This window comes from Tyto alba, unplaced genomic scaffold (assembly GCF_018691265.1).
Source record: "Tyto alba isolate M040663 unplaced genomic scaffold, T.alba_DEE_v4.0 Super-Scaffold_42, whole genome shotgun sequence".
Lineage (NCBI taxonomy): Eukaryota > Metazoa > Chordata > Aves > Strigiformes > Tytonidae > Tyto > Tyto alba.
This window is the reverse complement of record NW_024881318.1, coordinates 16,101,656-16,123,011: the sequence shown is the minus strand read 5'-3', so window position 1 is coordinate 16,123,011 and position 21,356 is coordinate 16,101,656. Positions and strand designations below refer to the sequence as shown.

Below are 21,356 nucleotides of genomic sequence, written 5' to 3'. Positions count from 1 at the left end.
TGTGTATGGTTAGATGATATAGTATGTAGTCTGAGCACTGGAAAGTTGCGCACAAAGAATAGTGTGGGGAATGACATGATCTGGAACAATGCAACAGTTGATAAATCTATTTCTTTTAGATCAGCTTTTCTTTGCTTGAAACTCATATTTAGCACTCTCCTCATTCTGATTGTTTCAAAGTAATCTGAATTAAAGAGCTGTAGGTGAATCTGAAGGGCACAAGAGAACTGTTACATTTTACTGCAGAAAAAGTTTACTGAAAGCTGTTAATTGCCCTAGAAGAACCTAAGGAAAAAACCTCTCCACAGGCTCCAGGAATAGATTGCTGTCTAAGTGCAAAATGAATTAAGGGATGAACAGATACAAAATAGCAACAAAAATATTTTTTCTCCCAGTGGATTATTGTATGTGGAAGTTTGTTGGAGACCATGTATGCCTAGTTATGTCTGGATGTTCATTCGAAGTAAGGCTTAGTACCAAGGAAACAGACTCAGTCTCCCGCATACTTTTTAGTGGTTTTTTTTGTTTTGTTTTGTTTTGTTTTTTTCCAGATCTTGTTAATGTTGTGTGTGAATAGCAGATACTGAAAAGCTATATGAACGACCTCACTTCCTTACAATCCTGTAATTCTATTACTGAGATTAGAAACAATTGCATTAAAGCACTGTTGTCGGTGGGTTGTGTGTGCAGTTTCTTTTCTTTCTTTCTTTTCTTGTTTTTTTTTTTTTTTTTTTTTTTAACAGCTGCCACTCCATGCCACCAGATACAATACTTGCTGATGCATGCTCTTTATTATTGATGGCCATGCTGTGGAAAGATACTTTGAAGCCATAAACGTAGTATACTTGTCAAATATATCACTCCTGCAAAAGGTGGCGATGTGTGGGAAGAACCTAGAGCAAACTGAGTTGTTATGTGATTTTAATTAAAGAAATCTACTATAACAGCATTAAGTTTGAGAAATGCCTGCTGCAGTGTTGCTGTTACAACCTCAAGTATGGAATTAAGGGTGCATGTGGTATGATATCTTTAAAAGACTCAGCCCTAAATGCTTTTTGTATTGATTCCTTTCAAGTATTCCTAACGACACATAATTGTTGCCATTTCCACTGTTTCTCATTGCTTGCTGTGTGGATACGTGTTTTGTTTAATAAGACCATGTTTTTTATTTTGAGAACAAACTTAATATAATGACTCCAGAGTTTTTCTGTGCTCATCAGTGTGACTTTCACAAAAATGCATGTATTTTTTACAAAGCTAGAATGGCTAAGGTGATAGTATTATCCTTTTTTACATATTATGTCTCTGAATACAGAGCAATTAAAATCAGATGTGATCACTGCTTTGAGATATTTAATATAAAGTGTCAAAAAGTTCATTTATATGTTCCATGGGAATATAAAATCACAAGTTTTTATATGTTCAGGTCCTGCCAGCTTTAATTGCAGGTTGAATACCCCCCAAAAAGTAATATGCTATTAAGGGTCACTTACAAGTTTTTGTGTTAAGTGATGTACCCAGCACCAAGTAAGAATGCTATAACAAATGCAGTGGTAGAATTAAATTATTGAAGTTTGCTTTAGCAATAGGTTCTTTATTTTCTTCCAGCATATGCTTGCAGATATAAACAAATGGTGGTCTAATCACACAACCTTTTTCTTTCCCTCTTTTTAAAATATGGTGAATTGCTATAAAAGGATAGAGCAGCAGAAGTGGACAGGAGAATCTGGCTTTTTGTGTTGTCCTGTAACTGTACCACTAGACATAAGCAGGAGAATCAGACAGCGATTACTTGTTTGTATCAAGGAGAATCTACTTTGGGAGAGCCAAGTCAAAAATTCAGCTTTTGCCAAGCCCTTAACAGCTAGGACATTTGTTATGTATGAATTGTATTGAAATTTTTAAAAATGTTAGTAAAATACTTGCACAGGGCTTGAGAAACCATTAATTGTATTGGGGAAAAATAAAGTTATTGCATAAACTGAAGTGGAATGTGCCAGTGCTCTTTCTGTTGGGTTTTATAACTTGGCTGATGAGACAGATTTTTTTCAGAAATAGGCCATAGCATAGTGCCATGGTCTGAAATCTGGAACTCAATGCCATATTAGGTATAGCTGTAATCAGCTGCAATTTTCTTGGAATGGTTACATATTGGGACTGGAATTTGGAATATGAACATGGTTATTAGCACATAAATGCCATTCCGATGGTTACCTAGCATTTAATTGTTTGGTCAAACTACACTTATTTTAACAGAGTTTTTAACACTGTCCTAGTATCTTGCAGCACCAGCCTGTGAAGTTGTCGCACTGACTGAGCAAAGCTGTTGTAATTTGCATTAAAACTAATGCTATTCTCCAATGCAGGCTCACTATTTTGACTAACAGAGCTAGTGAAATTAAGGAGAAGAACATAGGTAGTATTGTAAAAAGTCTGTTGCATGTGACTGGCAGTGAAGACCTTGTCAATGTGTACAGTTTTACCTCTATTGCTGTTTTTAAACCAGTTAAGGATTCCTAAATAGCCAGCAAAGGTCCTCTTTGTCTAATTAGCACATCTGATCCAGGAGCAACCAGAAATTCAAGGCAAACACAGCACTATGTGAGGCACTAGGGTGATCCCAGTTTAGCTGCTGCTTGCTAACTCTAGTTTGCAATTCCTGAGAACAAGGTACAGAACATTAGCAAAGGGTGAGGGAGAGGGCTCTAAAGCAATAAATAAACAAGCAGTTCTGGCTGCTGCTGCAGCTGTCTAGAAAGGGATTCTGCAGGACGATAAGGGCCTGCAAGAAAGGCTTCTGAGAAATGGTGCTTAGCTCCCAAATATCTTTTTATAACACTGCAGAAGTGACTATATCAGAGCGGAATGATTTTTGTCTGCCACACTGTATAAAACAGTATTATGGGCATTGTGCTTTGGGGAAAGAATGTGCTTGTCTTTTCCACCCATATGAAATTAAGGGTTGCCCCCTTTTGTTTTTAATGCAATTGTCCTGGGCCCTGTTGACAACAACTGTGCTCTTTAAACCCTGCTCTGGACACAGGCTACCGTTGCTTTGGAAAGCACTGGCAGAGTTCTTTGTGACTAAATTCCTCTTCGTCTATGTATGCTTTGGAGAAGGACAGGACGAGGCTATTTTATTCTTCTTGGTATATGAGATTTGAAAACAAAATAGGATGTGTCTCAGAGCTCTTGTTTCAGGCTTCCTGCAAGTATAAAATTTTTCACAATGAGAACAATCAGCCACTGGAATAATCTCCCCAGGGAAGTGATGGATTACCCAACATTGGGCACTTTTAAGATTCAGCTGGACCGGCTGCTGGGCCACCTTATGTAGACTGTACTTTTGTCAAGAAAGGTTCAACCAGATGATCCTCGAGGTCCCTTCCAACCTGGTATTCCGTAATTCTGTGCTTCTCAAGCAAATATAAAGGTTCATATGTAGAATCTGGCTGTGTTTTCAGAAGTCTTTCGCATCTACAATGTAAGAATCTAGCTTAAAAAAACTGAGTGGTCTGAAGTGGTAGTGTTTGCTGACTTTATTTGCTTTATAGGGTCCTGTTCCTTATGCTTTGAGAACTGATATATGTACAAACCTCATGAAATTCAACAAGGCCAAGCGCAAGGTCTTGCACATGGGTCAGGGCAATCCCAAGCACAAACAGGCTGGGCGATGAGTGGACTGAGAGCAGCCCTGAGGAGAAGAGCTTGGGGGTGTTGGTGGATGGAAAACTGACCATGAGCCAGCAATGTGCGCTCACAGCCCAGAAAGCCAACTGGTTCCTGGGCTGCATCAAGAGCAGAGTGGCCAGCAGGTCGAGGGAGGGGATTCTGCCCCTCTGCTCTGCTCTGGTGAGACCCCCCTGCAGTGCTGTGTCCAGCTGTGGGGCCCCCAACATCAGAAGGACATGGAGCTGATGGAGCGAATCCAGAGAAGGCGACGAAGATGATGAGGGGGCTGGAGCACCCCCCTTATGAGGACAAATGGAGAGAGTTGAGGTGGTTCAGCCTGGAGAAAAGAAGGCTCCAGGCAGACCTTATAGCGGCCTTCCAGTGCTTAAAGGGGGCTATAGAAAAGGATGGGGATGGACTTTTTGCAAGGGCATGTAGTGATAGGACAAGAGGTAACAGCTTTATACTGAAATAGGGTAGGTTTAGGTTAGATGTAAGGAAGTTCTTCCCTGTGAGGGTGGTGAGGTTCTGGCCCAGGTTGCCCAGGGAAGCTGTGGCTGCCCCCTCCCTGGAAGGGTTCCAGGCCAGGCTGGACGGGGCTTTGAGCAACCTGCTCTAGTGGAAGGTGTCCCTGCCCATGGCAGGGGGGTTGCAACTAGGTGGTCTTTAAGGTCCCTTCCAACCTAAACGATTCTGTGATTCTGTGGGTTTATGATACGTAGTGCTCTCTAGCTTTCCCATCACTGTGTAATATAGTGATCCAAGAGGGAATGTATTATAAGCATCATCTATATGAATTCTTAAAAATAATACTAATTAAATGACATTGTTTCAGTGGTCTGAAATCTTTCAGTGTTTACGTCATTTTTACAAACTGCTTTGTTATTTTTTTTTTATTTTGTTATTGCTACAATTTGCTAATGATAATGAGCACTGTAATTCAGCTGGATTGGAATGGGGTGGAAGAACTGAATCTGTTGCAAGTCTGCTTTGTGAGTTACAGGAATAAAGATGGTGGAGGGAGTTAGTATTTTCTGAGTAATGGCATTCATAGCAGCAAAAATTTACATGGAGGCATAAGAACCATACCATGGATCAAATGACTGGTCCAACATTTTATTTACTGATGTTGCCACTGCAACTTCAATATAGTGATATGATCATCAAAAAGAAAAAAAAAAAAAAAAGTCGTAAATGCCTAGATTAAAAAAAGAAAAAAGAAGATCAGAAAACTGTGGAAAATACATTTTCCTGAAATAGATTCAGTTACATAAGTTAATGAGGCTACTTAAGGACGTGCTTCTCAATGAAGCACTTGTTATATTTTGCTTCCAGTGCTTTACGGTTTTAAATGTTTTGTTATCTGGACAGGTGAGGATTTACTGCAAATAATCATAGTACAGCAATTAAAAATACTCCGGAATCCCTATACTTTCTTTATGTGGTGATTAGAAGTATCCCTGTGCAGTTGAGAATATCCTTAGTACTGGTGGTTGGGCTGCAGTACACTTGCTGAATTTTACGTGAGTTAGATGAAGATGTTACGCCCCAGGTGTCTGAACTTCACGCAGCAATACAGACTTAGCAGCAGTCAGTTCTTTACAACTGAGTATAGCTATTTGGTATTCTCTGGTGTGGCAGGGAGAAAACCATTAAGTGGAACACCAAGTAGTTGCGTGATATCCCAGGTCACTGTAAATGAGACGTACCTGAACAAACATGAATGTCTCATGTACAGGTGTCCACTTCTCAGCTTGTCCAGACCTTCTCCAGGGCCAATGAAGAGGACACTTCTAGGTGACTTTCTCAGGTGCAGTTTAATTCATCCTAGGACTGATGGTTCAGATCAGATGAACTTGCCTGTTCTTCACTGATTGTGAAGGAGATCCTTAGGGCACAATCTTAGAGGTATACGTTTACATTTTGTCAGATGAACTGTGTTTGGAGTTTGATTTTTGGCCTTGAAAAATAATAAATTGTGGGTTGAGCTTATTGGATCCAATTTGCCCAGCACTTGGAGGGTAATCTTTTTGTTTGTTTCATCTTGTAAGAATACGTTTAGCATGTGGAATTCACTTTTACCAGCTTTCCCAGTCACACAATGCCAGAGACAAGACACTGCAGGGGCAGGGAGGGAATCTAAAGGGATAAAAGCGACAGTGGAAAGTCCCCCTAAAAAGTAAATCAATATGTGGCCTCTTCCCTAATGTAGGACTAAAGTAAACATTGGTTTACATGATTAAAGTAATAGTTTCATTAGTAGCTGTTCTGTAAGCAATTAATATGTAGCCGCAAAGTCTGTAGATGCTCATTGGCTCTGCTAAATAGGATCTTCTGACTTACTGTCGTGGTTTAAGCTCAGAGGGTAACTGAGCACCACATAGCTGCTCATTCCTGCCTTCCCTCCCAGCGATGAGAAGGGATAAATGAGCCAGGCTTGGGATTTAAGATAGGAGAGGGAGGGGCAAATCACCCATTATGGTCATGGGCAAAAGGTAGGCTCATTAGGGGAAGAAAAAAAAAGAACATACATTTATTACAGACACTAACAACATGTAACAGAGTAGGACAGTGAGAAGCATTGCCACATCTTGAGAACACCTTCCCCCCACCCCTCCCTTCTTCCCAGGCTCAGCTCTGCTCCCGATATCTCTACCTCCTCCCCCAGTGGCGCAGGGGCAGGGAATGGGGGGTGCAGTCAGTGCTGCCGATTCTTCCATCTTCACTGGGGTGGAGCTTCTGGAACTTCTTCCCCTTGCTCCATCGTGGTCCCCCTCTCACAGGAGACAGTCCTCCACAAACTTTCTCCGACATGAGTCCCTGTCATGGACTGCAGCGTTCCCCACACTGCTCCAGTGTGGGACACCAACTTTCTCCAACTGGAGTCCCTCCCACAGGCTGCTGCCCTTCCTGAGCTCCTCCAGCATGGGACACCCCCGCATGCTGCAATCCTCCCAGTGCTGAACTACAACAGCGGGGCTGCCTTCTTCCGCAAGGCCTTGGCCTTCTTCAGGCACAGCACTTTGATCAGCCATGCGAAAAACACAGGCCATAAATCAGTGTCTGCTCCACCGTAGATCTTCATGGGTGGCAGGGGGGGGCCGCCCTGCCGTCTCCCCACAGGATACAGGGGGGTCTCTGCTCCGGCACACCTCCCCCCTCCTTTCTTCCTCCGTTCCTCCACTGACCTTGGTGTTCATGCAGCTGCCGTAACTCCTCCTCACCAGTCCCACTGCTCGTCACCACGTCCCTTCTTAAATACGTTATCGCAGAGGCGCAGCTGATTGGCTCAGTTTTGGTGCAGAGGTGGAGCTGACTTGGAGCTGGGGGAGCTTTGAGAAGCTTCTCACAGGGGGCCGCCCCCATAGCCCCCTCCCCTGCTACCAAAAAAACCCACCACTCACTCAAACCCAGGACAGTTACTTCAGAGACGCTTTGGAAGACTCTGCAGTCATCTTGCTGCAATAGCGCGAGCTGATGGCATCATGAGTTTCTTTCTTTTCAAAACCAGTAGTCTGGTTTATCTCTTGCTTTTTAAGTTTCTGCTTGTGGCTTGTGTTTCATCTTGGGATCACTGACCCTCTGAGTCTTGTCAGGAGTCTCCTCAGTCAGTGTTCCATTCACCACAGTCCAGTTCCCACTGATGTGAATTTTTGTACTCCACTAGATTTACATTAAACTCCCAGGAAGCATAGTTTAGACAAGAATCAGAGCATAAACAAGATCATTATTGCACAGTAACTGCAGAAGTGTGTTTGGTCAGGATTTGAACTGGTGGCCAGCTGTAACTGGGAAGTATACTTGCTTCTCCTGCTGCAGTGCTACCTATAGTGATTCTTCATTCTGTTCTTGTGTTTTATTTTTTTTTTTTGTTATTGTTGTTTTTGTTTTGTTTTGTTTTGTTTTAAATTTCTTTCTATTTCAGGTCATTGTTAGTAGTTTGGTAATGCAGCATATGAGCAATCAGTTTCATTTTAACCCTGTATTGTTATTCATTACCACATGTATTGCATCAAAATGCAAGTCAGCCTGACTTGCATAAATCAGAGTAAAAAAAAGGCACTTCCAGTATTGCATTCTGTATGTTGCCAATTAAAAGACACTAGTGTTTTTCCCTCAGACAGAGAGTAGGTGTTTCTGATTGCAGTGGTAACCAGTAGTTTATCAGTGAAGAATAGGGGTGGGGAAACATGGCTAGTCAATGCCAGGAGATTACAGATCTTCACTTAAACTGCCCACAGGCAGACTGGCCTAGCTGTCATTGTCTTTGGAGGAAAGCTGCTCCTTCCTAGATCAAGCAGACAAAGACGGTCCTTTTATTGAACCTTTGTGATTTAGTACTCCACATAGGTGCAAGTGACTGGGTACTGGTGCATCGAGCTACCATGAAAGGGTTTGAAACTATTTTTCTTCCTGGCTGAATCCAGTTTGGGTTTTTTTTGTTTGTTTGGGGTTTGTTTTGTTTTGTCTTTGTTTGTTGTTGTTTTTTTTTTAAATAAATTTCAGAGAACTTTTTCCAGCGAGCTAAATTGTTTTTCTGTCTTGAGTCATCATTGGATCTCAGTGTATCAACTGTCTCTTAAATCATGCTCTCTAACTCAGAAGGGTTGAGACAGTTACACTTGTGAGGCTCAATAGTTTCTCAAAAGATCAGAGAAAAACCTTTGATTTTTACTGTCAAATACTGCTTGCTTAAATCCCCTGCTTATATTACTAGTTGTGCTCCTCCTTACACACAGGGGACTGCAGGACAGCAATACTACACAGGATTTTGTTATACTATCCCACTAGCCTTGCTGAAAGCCCTCAGCTCAAGCTGGTTACAAATACAGAATAAATCAGGCAATGCTAACAGTTCAATGACAGTTTTGATTTCTGCTGCCTACCTCTGCTAATTCCTGTTCCTTTTACCACTCAATGTTACCCTGAATACCTTGCTCTGGAGTCTTACCACCTAGTTAACTGACATTTTTAAATTAGACACCTACTTAATCTGTCATCCTTCCGTGGCCAGTGGTTTCAGTCATATTCTAGAGATGCCTGTCTCTTTCCACAGACAAAGTTACAAAAGGCAGCACAACTCAGAGTTGTTTGTGTGATGATTTAAACATGAGATCAAAGACATTGATGATGTTGCCAAAGTGGTAATGTGAATTCCATTTAATAGTCAATGTTGTGCTGTCACAGCAAGACAGGAGATTGTAGCCTGTGGCAAGCAAAAGGCCTGCCTGTCAAATCATCCTGTTGCTCTCTGGTGCTGCACAATGATGTGTGAACCATGGGCTTGTCTATTCACCACAGCTTGCAATACCCTCAGTGGGTTTGCTCCTGGAAACAGGCTGCAGAACTTCACAAGAGCTCAAGGACTCTGTGTAGTAGCCTTTTTCTGCTCCCCAGCCCGATGTGTGGGCTTGACCATTCTCATCCCTTCAAATCTACATATCTTCAGAGATGCTTTGGTGTCTTCATGGGGAAAGGGTTGAGTTCTGCTAACACCGTTATATCATTCAGCAAAGTTCAGTTTTAGAAGGTCTAAGGTAAACATGAAGAAATCAAAGAAGAGTTTAAGGATATTCTTTACACTAATATGGCTTAATGTCCTGGGTTTGAGTGAGAGATGGGTTTTTTTGGTAGCAGGGGAGAGGGCTATAGGGGTGACCCCCTGTGAGAAGCTTCTCAAAGCTCCCCCAGCTCCAAGTCCACTCCAGCTCTGCACCAAAACTGAACCAATCTGCCGCGCCTCTGCGATAACGTATTTAAGAAGGGACATGGTGACGAGCAGTGGGACTGGTGAGGAGGAGTTGCTGCAGCTGCGTGAACACCAAGGTCAGTGGAGGAACGGAGGAAGAAAGGAGGGGGGAGGTGTGCCGGAGCAGAGACCCCCCTGTATCCTGTGGGGAGACAGCAGGGCAACCCCTCTGCCACCCATGAAGATCTATGGTGGAGCAGACACTGATTTATGGCCTGTGTTTTTCGCATGGCTGATCAAAGTGCTGTGCCTGAAGAAGACCAAGGTCTTGCGGAAAAAGGTAGCCCCCGCTGTTGTAGTTCAGCACTGGGAGGATTGCAGCATGCGGGGGTGTCCCATGCTGGAGGAGCTCAGGAAGGGCTGCAGCCGTGGGAGGGACTCCAGTTGGAGAAAGTTGGTGTCCCACACTGGAGCAGTGTGGGGAACACTGCAGTCCATGGGAGAAACTCATGTCGGAGAAAGTTTGTGGAGGACTGTCTCCTGTGAGAGGGGGACCATGATGGAGCAGGAGGAACAAGTTCCAGAAGCTCCGCCCCAGTGAAGATGGAAGAATCGGCAGCACTGACTGCACCCCCCATTCCCTGCCCCTGCGCCACTGGGGGAGGAGGTAGAGATATCGGGAGCAGAGCTGAGCCTGGGAAGAAGGGAGGGGTGGGGGGAAGGTGTTCTCAAGATGTGGCAATGCTTCTCACTGTCCTACTCTGTTACGTGTTGTTAGTGTCTGTAATAAATGTATGTTCTTTTTTTTCTTCCCCTAATGAGCCTACCTTTTGCCCATGACCATAATGGGTGATTTGCCCCTCCTTGTCCAATCTTGAACCCCAAGCCTGGCTCATTTTTCCCTTCTCATTGCCAAAGAGAAGGGGGTTATGAGTGGCTGCATGGTGTTTGGCTGCCAACCAGGCTGAAACCATGACACTTAAGCATTGGCTTCTGGCTCCTGTCCAGCTCTACACAACTTCTTCCACCACACAGCAATTCAGTCTGGGATCCCCCACAGAGCAGTGACTTCAGAAGCATTTGGGGAGTTCATCTGAGATGTAAGGACACCCAGAATATCTTCCTGACCAGCACAGTAGAGCCTTTACAGTGCAGTCTGTCCCACTAAGGAATCGAGATCCGCCCCTGTCAGATCTTTGTTGTCACGAGGTGACCTGCCTGAACAACACCTGAGAGCACCTACCCTGATGCCAACACATCTGTGAAGGCTTTCACAGATCCACCACATCAGACTGTCAGCCCTACGAATATTCCAAAATATTTTTTCCTTTATTTAGAAGTAGCTCAACAGATGTTTTAAGGTTGATTCTTGGGTGGCAAACTCAGAAGTTGAATTCTGCTACCACGACCTTCAAAGCTAACTGAGCAGAATCACAATCTTTGTTACTTAATTCCCGCCTATACCCTGTGGAAATACAACATGTGGTGGCAGTAGCATTGATGTTGCACACACCTTTTTACTTGTTTGGTCATGTCCAAATGGACAACTGAGACAGTCAGTGCAGGTAGGAGGGTAATTGCACCATGAAGAATCCAATTTTTATCAAGAAGCAGTGAATGCAGAATTCACCTGAACAGTGAAATGAAACTGTGGGTTTATTTTGCGACAAGAACTTTGAACATCATAAAGTTTTCCGTGGGCTCCTCCAAATGTTCTAAAACATTACAATGTTCTGAACTGATGGCAAATTACATAATGTGCCATTTACTGAATGAATAAGTTTTCTGAATTCCAGACATTGGCAGGAGCATGCCATGGTCTAAGTCGACAGGTTTGAATTTAGATAAAGGTCTGATGGAATTGTATCCAAATCTACTCCTCATGCATTTTGCACTTCTGCATGCATATTTCTGATTCTGTTTGGGCTTTCCTGTTAGAAATCAGTCTGTGGCAGCAGGGGACTGTGATGAAATCCTTGTTCTTTCACTCTTTAGAAATGTCTGATGTTAAATACCCAGGAAGAGATTCTATTTAATTTGCAGCATAGGGTTTATAAAGCTTTTCTGGCAATATGAGGATACTGTGTTTGAAAAGTAGTAAATGTTGCAAAATAAACCAATATAAATGAAAAAGTTTACCCCAGACCTTATTATAGTTTGGAAGAAGACTAATACATTGCTATTCTTGGCGGACCAGAAGTGGCCTGGGTCAGTGTGTCTGTAGAAGTACAAACAGACAAACTTTGGTACACAAGCAAAACTTCAGACAATTGGCTCCATTATAGACTGGTTTTCTGATATGCTTCTAATTCCTCTGTATTTAGTGTATGTTTAACAGTTTCTGGAGTCTGTCAGGCATTAAAAAAAAAAAAAATGCCCAATTGGTGGCTAGTCACAGAGATTCATAGGAAGCATGTTTTTGTGATGAACAGTGTCTTGGCCACCACACAAAGGGTTTGCTGGGTACTTCAAGAGGTAAATCCGAGCCCATGACATTTTGCAGCTTTGGCTGTAACATGGGTGTTTTGTGTTGCTGAGACTCAGAGGGAGGTCTGTGAACACACACATGCACTCCATTGCGGCAAGTGGGTGTACATGGTATTGTATGTCAGAAGTTTTTTCCAGCCATATGTCTGTAGGGAGCCTAAGCAGTAAAAGAAGTTTTACTCTCTTAGGTATTACTCATTTTTATTGTTATTATTACTAAGAGTAATAATTCACATGGCAGTAGTTATGTGTGCCTGAGTCACAGGCATCATACTAGGTTTCTGCATAAAAATTTACTCATTGCAGTGAGACTGTGAGTGTAGAACCAAAGGCAGCAGGATAAGTGCAGGCAGGAAGGGATATTTTCCCCTTGTGAAATGGTACGTTTGACATACATTTTGGTGTTCTGCCTTTTCTTGTTAGTGAAGGGAATGGAGTTTTCTGCTTGATTCTGCGGGGTTTTTCAGCCTTTCAGTTCTGAAACTCAGTGGACAAATCCCAGGAATTCAGTGAGTAGTCCTAAAATGTGCAGATGGTGTGTGTCACCAACAAGGCAGTGCTTGCTCCTGGGTATTAGAATCTGCCATTTGTTGGCTGTTAGTCCTACAGATCCATGGCAGGTGATCAATAAAATGGACTCATATGCTCTAAATTTCTTTCTGGCTCTTATATACAGGTACACATACTTGCAGCAAGCTGGAGTATGATATCTCTAAAGGATTTATGCATGTAGAGGAAAACTGTTTATCTGCAGTTTGAAAAAGGCATATACATATACATACATATATGTATATTTTTTATATATATATGTGTGTGTGTATATATATATATTTAACAAATGACCCATCTGGAGGACTGCAAATTTAGTTAAACTGACTTATTTTTGTATATACATTGCCAACAGAGTAAGACAAAAGTCAGCTGGTATGTTGCAAGTCGAGGATTAATTAAAAATTCCTGTGCTAAGTGTTCTCAGTTCTTGTCTAGCTATAATGCGCAATTGCTCAAACCTTCTCTATAATTGCAAGGATCCAAATGAGGTCTTAATTGTAATTCATGTGTTTCATGGGTGCTTGATTTTACTCTGTGTGTAACTCCATTCTTTGCTTATCCTTCACTTGCTTGCTTTCTGCACTTACTGCTGTGACTGAGAGCTGGACATGATTTCAAATGCTGGAGCTAGAGCCAGTATTTAATTTCTAGCGCTGTGTTACAGTCTTCCTGAATTAGCAGAATTATAGTTTAAAGACAGCAGACAAGCAAATCCCAACAGCTTCCCTGGAGCCTCACAAAATAATTGCTGAGGAATTATGGAACTATGGAAATAAAACTTCTGAAAAGACTGTGTGAAAACTAAGGAGATTGAAGATGAAAACAGAGCTTGTTCAGTAACTGCACATAGCTCTTACCTCAAATTTATTCTCAAATGCTTTTCAGTGAAAGGTAATCAACGGCTGTGACAAATTAATCAGATCAGATTGTCTGTGGAAACTAAACACAGAGTTTTGACAGTTTGGGCAGTAACTTCACAGGGAAGTCTAGAGCCTAAGGAGAAGGGTAGCTGGACACCAGACTAGCAGTCACAGTGAAAGGACAGCTATTATTGTCTTGGCAGCACTGGACAGACCTGTTAAAGCTGTAAGGCACATGTGAGTCTCAACATTTTGAAGATGGGGCAGAATCCAGAGATGTGCTGCCAAACAACAACCACTTTTTGGGTATGAGCCAGTCTGTGGAAGGAAAGGAGAACATGCATGCTGGACTAGGAGTAGGTTGTGTAGCTCTTGGAAAACAGACAGCAGCATGGGGGAAAGAAGCCTGCTGAAAGTGGTTTTTAACAGCCAGTTCTGCTAAACCACCTCTGTGTTTCCAGCTCAGCTCTGGCAGAACCTGCCTTGAAAGTCTTCCCTTACAAAATGCCTGTTGGCGATCTGTAAGTGCCGCCATGTGTTGAACACTGAGTGGAGAGTAAGGTCAAGCATATTTTAAAGTAGCAAAAGAAGGGATAGGAAGAATGCATGTGTTTTGTATCTGAGCCTAGAGGGTATTACTCGTTCATAGCCTTTGGAATCCACATGTAGTTTGTTGTGATGTGGGCTGTCAGATCCATTCCTGCTGCAAATAAATAAATGAGATTGAGTCAGGGATTTGGTGTTTGGTTCAGTGTTTGTTTTCTGGTTTTTATTGTGAGAGGAAAGAAGGAAAAAAGACATCACACTGACAAAGAAACAGATCAACCCGAGGAAATCTCACCCGATTTGTTTTCAGGAGGAGCAAAAGTAGCTTCTGCTTGGCTAGTGTGAAAACGTTTTTCAATGATAGAATTTCCACTAATGATACTTCAGTGCCTCCGTAATGATAGGGCATCATCCTGTACAGAAGTCCTGGGTTTGAAAATGTCTCCCTCAAAAAACTACAATCTCATCTCTCATTTGTAAATATTTCTTCAATAAAATTCTGGTATTTAGCTGTGCACCTCTGGCTAATAGTGAGAGCAGAATGAATTGCTTATTGTATGTACTATTTTTGTAAATTCACCTTCGTGAGGGGCAAATTGTGAATTATCAGAGATTCAGTCCTGACTTCCTTATAAATTTGTTTCTAAACAGTCCTCTGACCACATGAAATCTTATTAGGAGTTATGGGTCAAATATACCTCTCTTTTAAAAAAACTCTTAAGTCCTCTGGAGTTCTCTCAGGACTGTATATGATCTAATCTTGGTTATCTTCTATTTCTTTTTATTGTTAACAAGTTTTTGAATTTTCAGTATTCTTAAACTACCAATAATCATTCTGAATAGGAGCTGAAGATACTTGGTGTCTCTTAGATTTGAGTAAACTTTTACTTCTTCACTAAAACATTTTTGTCTACAGAACTACAAGCATGTCTTCAGGAAGGTGTTTCATCTGCAGACAACATCTGCCTGATCTGTTCAAAAAGTATTTTTCTTATTCTTTTGCATATTATCCTACATATCACTGTATCAGTTTCTTGTAAGAAGTATATAGCCTAAAGAAACAAACTGCTGAATTCTTAGAAATACTGAACATCTGTGCCTTTCTTAAGTTAAAAGGAATTTCTGAATTCCTGAAAGGTACATTATGAGGATTGCAAAACATGCCAACTTAAAAGAGAAAACTTTTCCATCCTGTGAGCAAAAGAAGAGGTGACAGCAGAGCTTTAACAGAAAGAAAATTACTCCTTTTATTATCACAAAATACTTTTGCTTACTTGCCTTGTTCCAAAGAATGTTTTACTGCAAATTTTTTTTCAGTTAAAAAGCCCAATTCTTTATCTTGTCTATTTTTTGTGCTATGGGATACCACATTCAAACATAAAAGGCTGAGTGCTGCTTTTAAGCAAGACAAAATGAAATGCTTTTATTACAAACAGTGTTGTATTTCCAAAATAGCAAAAGCAATCTTTTTGCAGTCAAACAAAGAATTGTTTTGATGGAAAGTCTAATTCTTCTGTCAGTTTAAAATAAAAGCAACAGCTTTTTCAACGGGCAAAATGTAATTTTTTACAGAAATACTCTACAAAAGAAACAAACACATGCATATCTAAACACTTAGAAGTTGAAATCCTAAATTCATAATTTTTAGGCTAAAATCTATCCCTTTGGTCTCCATGGGTGAGTTGCACAGCTAAGACATTTTGGTTTTGCAAGCAGACAAAAGTGTACCCGTGAGAATGGTTTGGAAAAGGAGCACTCTAAAGGAAGTGGTTGCTGCTTGCGTGAAGAGTTAAGACCTATGGCAGTACAAGGTCAGCCCAAAAGTCCAGCCTGCCTCACAGTCAGTCTGGGACAAGGAGGGCTAGCCTAAAGAGATAGGAGTGCACACACCATGCTGTGAAGACCCAGAAGGGCATCTTGGGCTGGTGTTACCACTAAAAGAAAATTAGAAACCTGGCACATGAAAGGCACAATAGCAGTAAGCCCCTGGGGCTGCAAAAGCAACCAAGAAGGCTAAGCACCCAGCTGAGAAAGCCTCTTTTTCTACTGAAAAAGCTGCTACAAAGGCAGCACCTGAGCAGCAGATCGTGATTTCCGTGTTGGTGGAGGGTGTTAATTTGCCAGACCCTTGGCTTTGTTGAGTATACTGCTGACTTTCAGAAGGAAGTAATTGTCAACAGCAGATTCCTGGGGAGAGGTGTAAGAACAGAGCTAGAAAATAGGGACGTCTCCTTGACATGCTGTCTGTTTCTGAGCTGTAGGTGGTATTTTTCTATTTAACAGCAAGGGACTAATCTCCCCTACACAGATGTATCCAGCGACTTCTGGAACCTCTCTGAACATTTCCGATTTGCAATTTTCTGTGGCAAATGCTCCTTCAGGTTAAGTATGTCTTCAGTGAAAAAATCTTTTGTTGCCTGACAGCTTCTTTTAAAGAGCCCTACCTCTTGCTTTGGAGAGCATTGACCTTGCTGATTTCCCACCAGCTTCAGGAGGACCTTAACGTATTCAGCACCTTAGAGAAGGTAGTTGGCATTTCATCAGATTTAGCTCCTAGCTGGGGGGGGAGTGCCTTGGAATTAACAGGGATTTTGTGCTAGTTTTAATGTAAGTAGTTTACTCAGTTATTGGTGTTTTGTACCGAATTTGATTTGGTTCTTACTGAGTGTCCTGCCAAGTTTTGAGCTGAAACTTGTCTGTGAGTACACTGAGGAATATAGTATTTGTTTGTCTTGCAGGCTTTTGTTCTTGTTGGGGTTTTTAATTTTGCACAACTTGAATTCCAAAGTATAGGTCATCTCTCTGTGCTTCTGAGACAGTTGTTAATTTTCTGCCCACAAGCTGTAGTGTCTCATATGTGCGGGTAATTTTGATGATGTATCAGTGTGTGCACTGTACCTCTCATATCAACAGAAATAGGTTTCAGTCAGAATTCAAGCCTCAAGGGAGGATTTAAATAAGTTCAGAGCTAACATAAGTGCTTTATGATTTTAAACCGACCTGAATCTAATGCTGAATGATCAGCCTTCAGCTTTGGTATGCATGGGAACTAGGACTTGTACTATGTGTGTAAAAACATTTACTGTGATATGCCAGATGCAGTCATAAAATCACTCTGTTCTCCTTTCTCAGACAGACAGAAATAACAGAGAAAGTCAGGCCAGCAGAAGTTTAGCACTTCTGTTGTGATTGCCAGTTACCATCATGCTGGTTCCCAGACTGCCACGTGCTAAGGATCAGCTGGGTACTAGAGACTGCACTTCATCCTCCAAGTTCTGGGACTTGGTTAGAAACTTGTTCTTATGGTTTCATTTAATTTCTTCTCCTTCCACATCCCATCCCAGTCCCTTTTCAACACAGCCACTGGTTGTGATGCAAAATAACCTTTTTGTAGTGTTCCGATCACTTGACATTGATATCTTAATGTGCCAGACCTCCCCTCAGCTGGGGATTGAATGTTCCTGTTTTGTGAGGTATATGGTTTTGATAACCTCCCTCTCCCTTCAATTCCTCTCCAGTGATAGTGCAGCAAGCTGCAGCTTGAGCAGGCTTGCAGCCTGTTGCAGGGCTGTGCAGGGCAAATGGACCAGCTGACTGTCATACTACCTGTGGAAACAAGGGCAGTGTGTTTCAAGCTGCAGTTGTTGAGCAGACGCCTTGATTCCTCATGTAGGCACTGAGCTGAAACTCTATGACATGGTCATGGTGCTGCTCTGAGGTTATCTTTCAGTGTGGGGAAGTCAACTTTTAGAAAGGCATTGGAGGCATAAATGGTAAGAAGAGACTGAAAGCATCAGTATGGGCTGCCTTTTAGGTCACCTTGATGTGGCACTTTTCCTAAGTGGTGGTATGGCCCTTCTTAGGCATGCTGAAATTCATTCATAAGTCCCAACTGTGCTGCGCAACCAGAGGCTTTGTGAGTTCGGAGGAAAGAGAGGCAGAAGCCTTCTCCCCCAACACACCTATGATCACAACTACAGATCTAAAATATGCTGTCTGCTCTCAACAGCTCTGCTTGCTTTTGAGCTGGACAGAATGAAGCTAGGAGAAGAGCATCAGCACACGGGCCAGTGTAGTCCAGTCTGATGTTGCTTTTCCCCACTGACTTCTGCTTCTTCAAGCAAAATAATTTCTGTGAAGTGGAAGAAGCTGGGCTGTGACCTTCCCTTACTCTTGTCCTGAGGAGAGTAGAGCTCCTGCCAGGCTTTCATGCACTGGAAAATGGGATAATTGTGCTTTCTTCCATCTATCTGCACACGTAACTCTGCTTTTCTGGCTGTTGACAGGATTCCTGTGTGTCACAGTAATACAAACAATACTTGTCAATAGAAATAATGCCACTTGTCATTTGATCAAATATTTGCATTTAGTTATTCTCTAATAAAGTTTGAGCTCTGCAGTATTAACGTTGTCATGTGCACTAGCTTGAAATTAGTTTTGGAATATGAGTGAGCAGGAAGCCAAAACAGCCATGGTGCTTTCTGTCTCCGGACTCAGAGATCATGTCTGCTCTGTGAACCCTCTTACTTGTGTTTTTACTGTTAATAGTAAGCACAGTTTAGGCAAGGAACCTCTTACTAACCTGGTGTTTAAATCTTTACTCTTCAGCGTTACATAGGCTTTAAATCATCAAACTTGATCTGCTTTGCAAACTGTAAATGTTTACTGTCTTCCAAATCAAAGCTATAGAACTTCTCATCCTGCTATCAAAAGTCTCAGAGGGGATTTCAAATGCTAGGTAGAGTGTTTATTTTCATTTTCATAAGAGGCTGTTCTGATATTAATGAGATTAAAAAAACCCCCTATTTGTACAATGTAAGCCCCCTGGATAGCGTGCTTTCTGAACGAAATAGATGTTCCAGGAGTATTTTTTTCAAGGAATAAAACAGCTGTTTCTCTTCCTTACTTTTCCAAACTAAAGGTCATTTTTGGAGGAATTGGGCAAACTTTTTGTTTTGATTCAGAACAGTGAAACCTGCCAAGTTGTTTTTGGATCCCAAATGAAGTAAAAACTTGCAAAACTCTCACCCTCTTGTGCTTATAGTTGAAGCAAGCCTCTTGCACTTGGAGAAACAGCTTTATTTATTCATTTATCTAGCTAGCTAGCTAGCTATCATCTATCTATCTATCTATCTATCTATCTATCTATCTATCTATCTATCTATCTATCTATCTATCTATCTATCTATCTATCTATCTATCTATCTATCTATCTATCTATCTATTTTAGCCCTCATTGTCATTAAAACTTCCAGTGCAAAAACAGGGGAGAAAGGGGAGGGAGAAAGCACAGATAAGAAGAGTTGAAGACTCACAGAAACACTGTGTTACTGTTCACCAAAGAGTGTCCTTCAGGCTAGATAGCAAAGTTTATTGATTTTTAATTTAGATTTAACTTGCTGAGGTTCTCCCTGAGGTAGAGCTTGCGTGTATATTGACTGCTTTTTCATACTCCTTGCTTGGTGGATTGCCCCATGTGACCTAGCTGATTTTTCCAGGATGAAAAATTTCTGGGTGTGCTTTATCCTCAGGAGCGATGTAACGTGCTGTGTGGATGGGCTCTGGGCACAGACTAGGCACCGTCCACTCAGCCTGTCCTGGTAGAGTGTCAGCTCACTGGCTTTGGGCAGACTAGGCAGCCCAGAGGACTGCAGTGTTGTCTTCTCCAAAGACACGACGGACTTGTCAGCAATTGAGTGGTAAAGAAAATGTTGATAAAAGGTGCCCCGGAACTCAGGAGTGTCTTGGGCTTCAGAGAGGCCTTGGTAGTCCATCTCTCACCTGCACTGTGGAAATCACACTGGTAAATAGAATAAGGGTTCAAACCGTGTTTGAGTGAATGAATTAAGAGTCAGCTGTGCCATGAAATCTCTCTGCTGGATGCTCAGCCTGTGGCAAATACAGGCTTGTTTCAATTTAATATAACCAGGACTGGAAGTTGTGTAAAATTTATTAAATGTCATCTTTGCTGTATTGTAAGACTATGAAAATGGCTAGTTACTAAATCTCCTTTAATGGATAATAGTTTTTTACCCTGTTGGAATTTAATGGTGTGTCTGAGCTTTAGATGCAGCAAAGGAGGACAGTTCTGGCTTAAAGAAATCAAAGAGGACATATTTCAAAAAGTAGAATATGAGAATGTGGAAGGAAGCTGAAAGGTTTGCTTGGTATTAGACAACATGAAGCGACTGCTGATGGGTCCTGTGATACAGTTAGAGAAGTAGAAGCTGTGGGAACACAGCTTCATGTTCCATATGAACTGCTGGAGATCTCAAAGCAGAAGTCTGTAGAGAGACTAACAGGGCTCTAATCAGGCTTCACAGGCACACAGTTATCATCTTTTGTTTGTGGATCTTCTATCATAAGAAAAGAACTAAGGTGGCATATTTCTGTGGTGCAGATATAGCGATGGCCAAGAGGGCACCCACAAGTGAATGTATGAATAAGGTACTTGGACTGTTTCTCCTAAGGATTATCAAAAAACAGTTGGAAGAAGTAAGAAGTGTTTTTAGGATGGACAATAATGCTTGGTAGTAGAGGACACCATGACCTGAAGCATGAACAAAGTTGTCTTTTAAAATTACATGTTACAAATTTTATTTTTTTTTCATGTGAGCATCCTCTAATCCCTGCAGAAGATTAATTTCACAGATAATTTCCTTGAGTGTAAATGAATGTGTCCAGAGAACTTCAGATTCTGTAAGAGATACAGACCTCACAAGGAGCTGGAGATCCATTGAAATTATTCCTGGCTATCAATATTGCTTAATGAACTGTTTCTGGGACACATCAGAGAAACAAATGAACACAGGATTTGGAATGTTTGCTTCTCTTATCCATTTTTATGAAGGGTGGATTTTTAACACTGTAGCTTCTTAAAATGTATCCTTGGTAACCTTAATCAAATCTCCATCTCCACTAAACTGTGGGAAGAGGAATGTATCTGTCCTGCTCAAGTGCAGAGAAAAGAAGAAACGAAGTGTGGTGTGATCACCAGCAAGCTCCTGCCATTACCTAGAGGAACAGTTCTCTGACAAGTCTTAGCTGAGTGATCATATATTGAACGTGGCTGTATGGTAGCTGATTGACATGACCATAGAAACTTGACTTTTCTCCTTTGCTAAGGGTATGTATACTCAGAAGTATTCAAGACTGAAGTCTGATTGTCAGGAACCTGAGAACTGGAGGATATCAGACACCTCTTTCTCATTTTTCATGCTGAAAAGCATCACTTTTTTCTGTAGATCTCTTTAATAAAAGCTAGAATGTTGTCCTTTTCTGTGGGTGATGTTCATGAAAGTCTCATGTCAAATATTTCAGTACCTAACAAACAGACAATCTCCTCCTTTCTGCCTGAGCAATGGCATGGTAGGTCAATTTTTTGAAGCTCTAGCTGAGGAGAGAGGTGAAATTTTTACCTGGACCATCATATCACATGGTCTGTGTTCTGGCTGAGATGGGAACAGATGACAGCTCAAAGAGAAAGATTCTTGGAAAAAAATAACACAGGGGAAGTAATTAAGTCACGAGCTGAAAAAGGAAAATAAACT

The 21,356-nt window shown here is 41.6% G+C and overlaps 1 protein-coding gene across 2 annotated transcripts in view; it reads left to right on the top strand.

Annotated features, from left to right (window-relative positions):
* ADAMTS12 (ADAM metallopeptidase with thrombospondin type 1 motif 12) overlaps positions 1–21,356 on the top strand; it is a 181,975-nt gene that overhangs the window by 42,792 nt on the left and 117,827 nt on the right. The window contains exon 1 of one of the 2 annotated variants that reach the window (XM_042804888.1): positions 21,170–21,174. The exons of the other annotated variant lie outside the window; for it this stretch is intronic. Within the exon in view, the coding sequence (XP_042660822.1) occupies positions 21,172–21,174 (3 nt within the window). The 5' untranslated portion in view covers positions 21,170–21,171. Of the gene's footprint in view, positions 1–21,169; positions 21,175–21,356 lie in introns of those variants that run through there. 2 annotated transcript variants of the gene reach the window in all.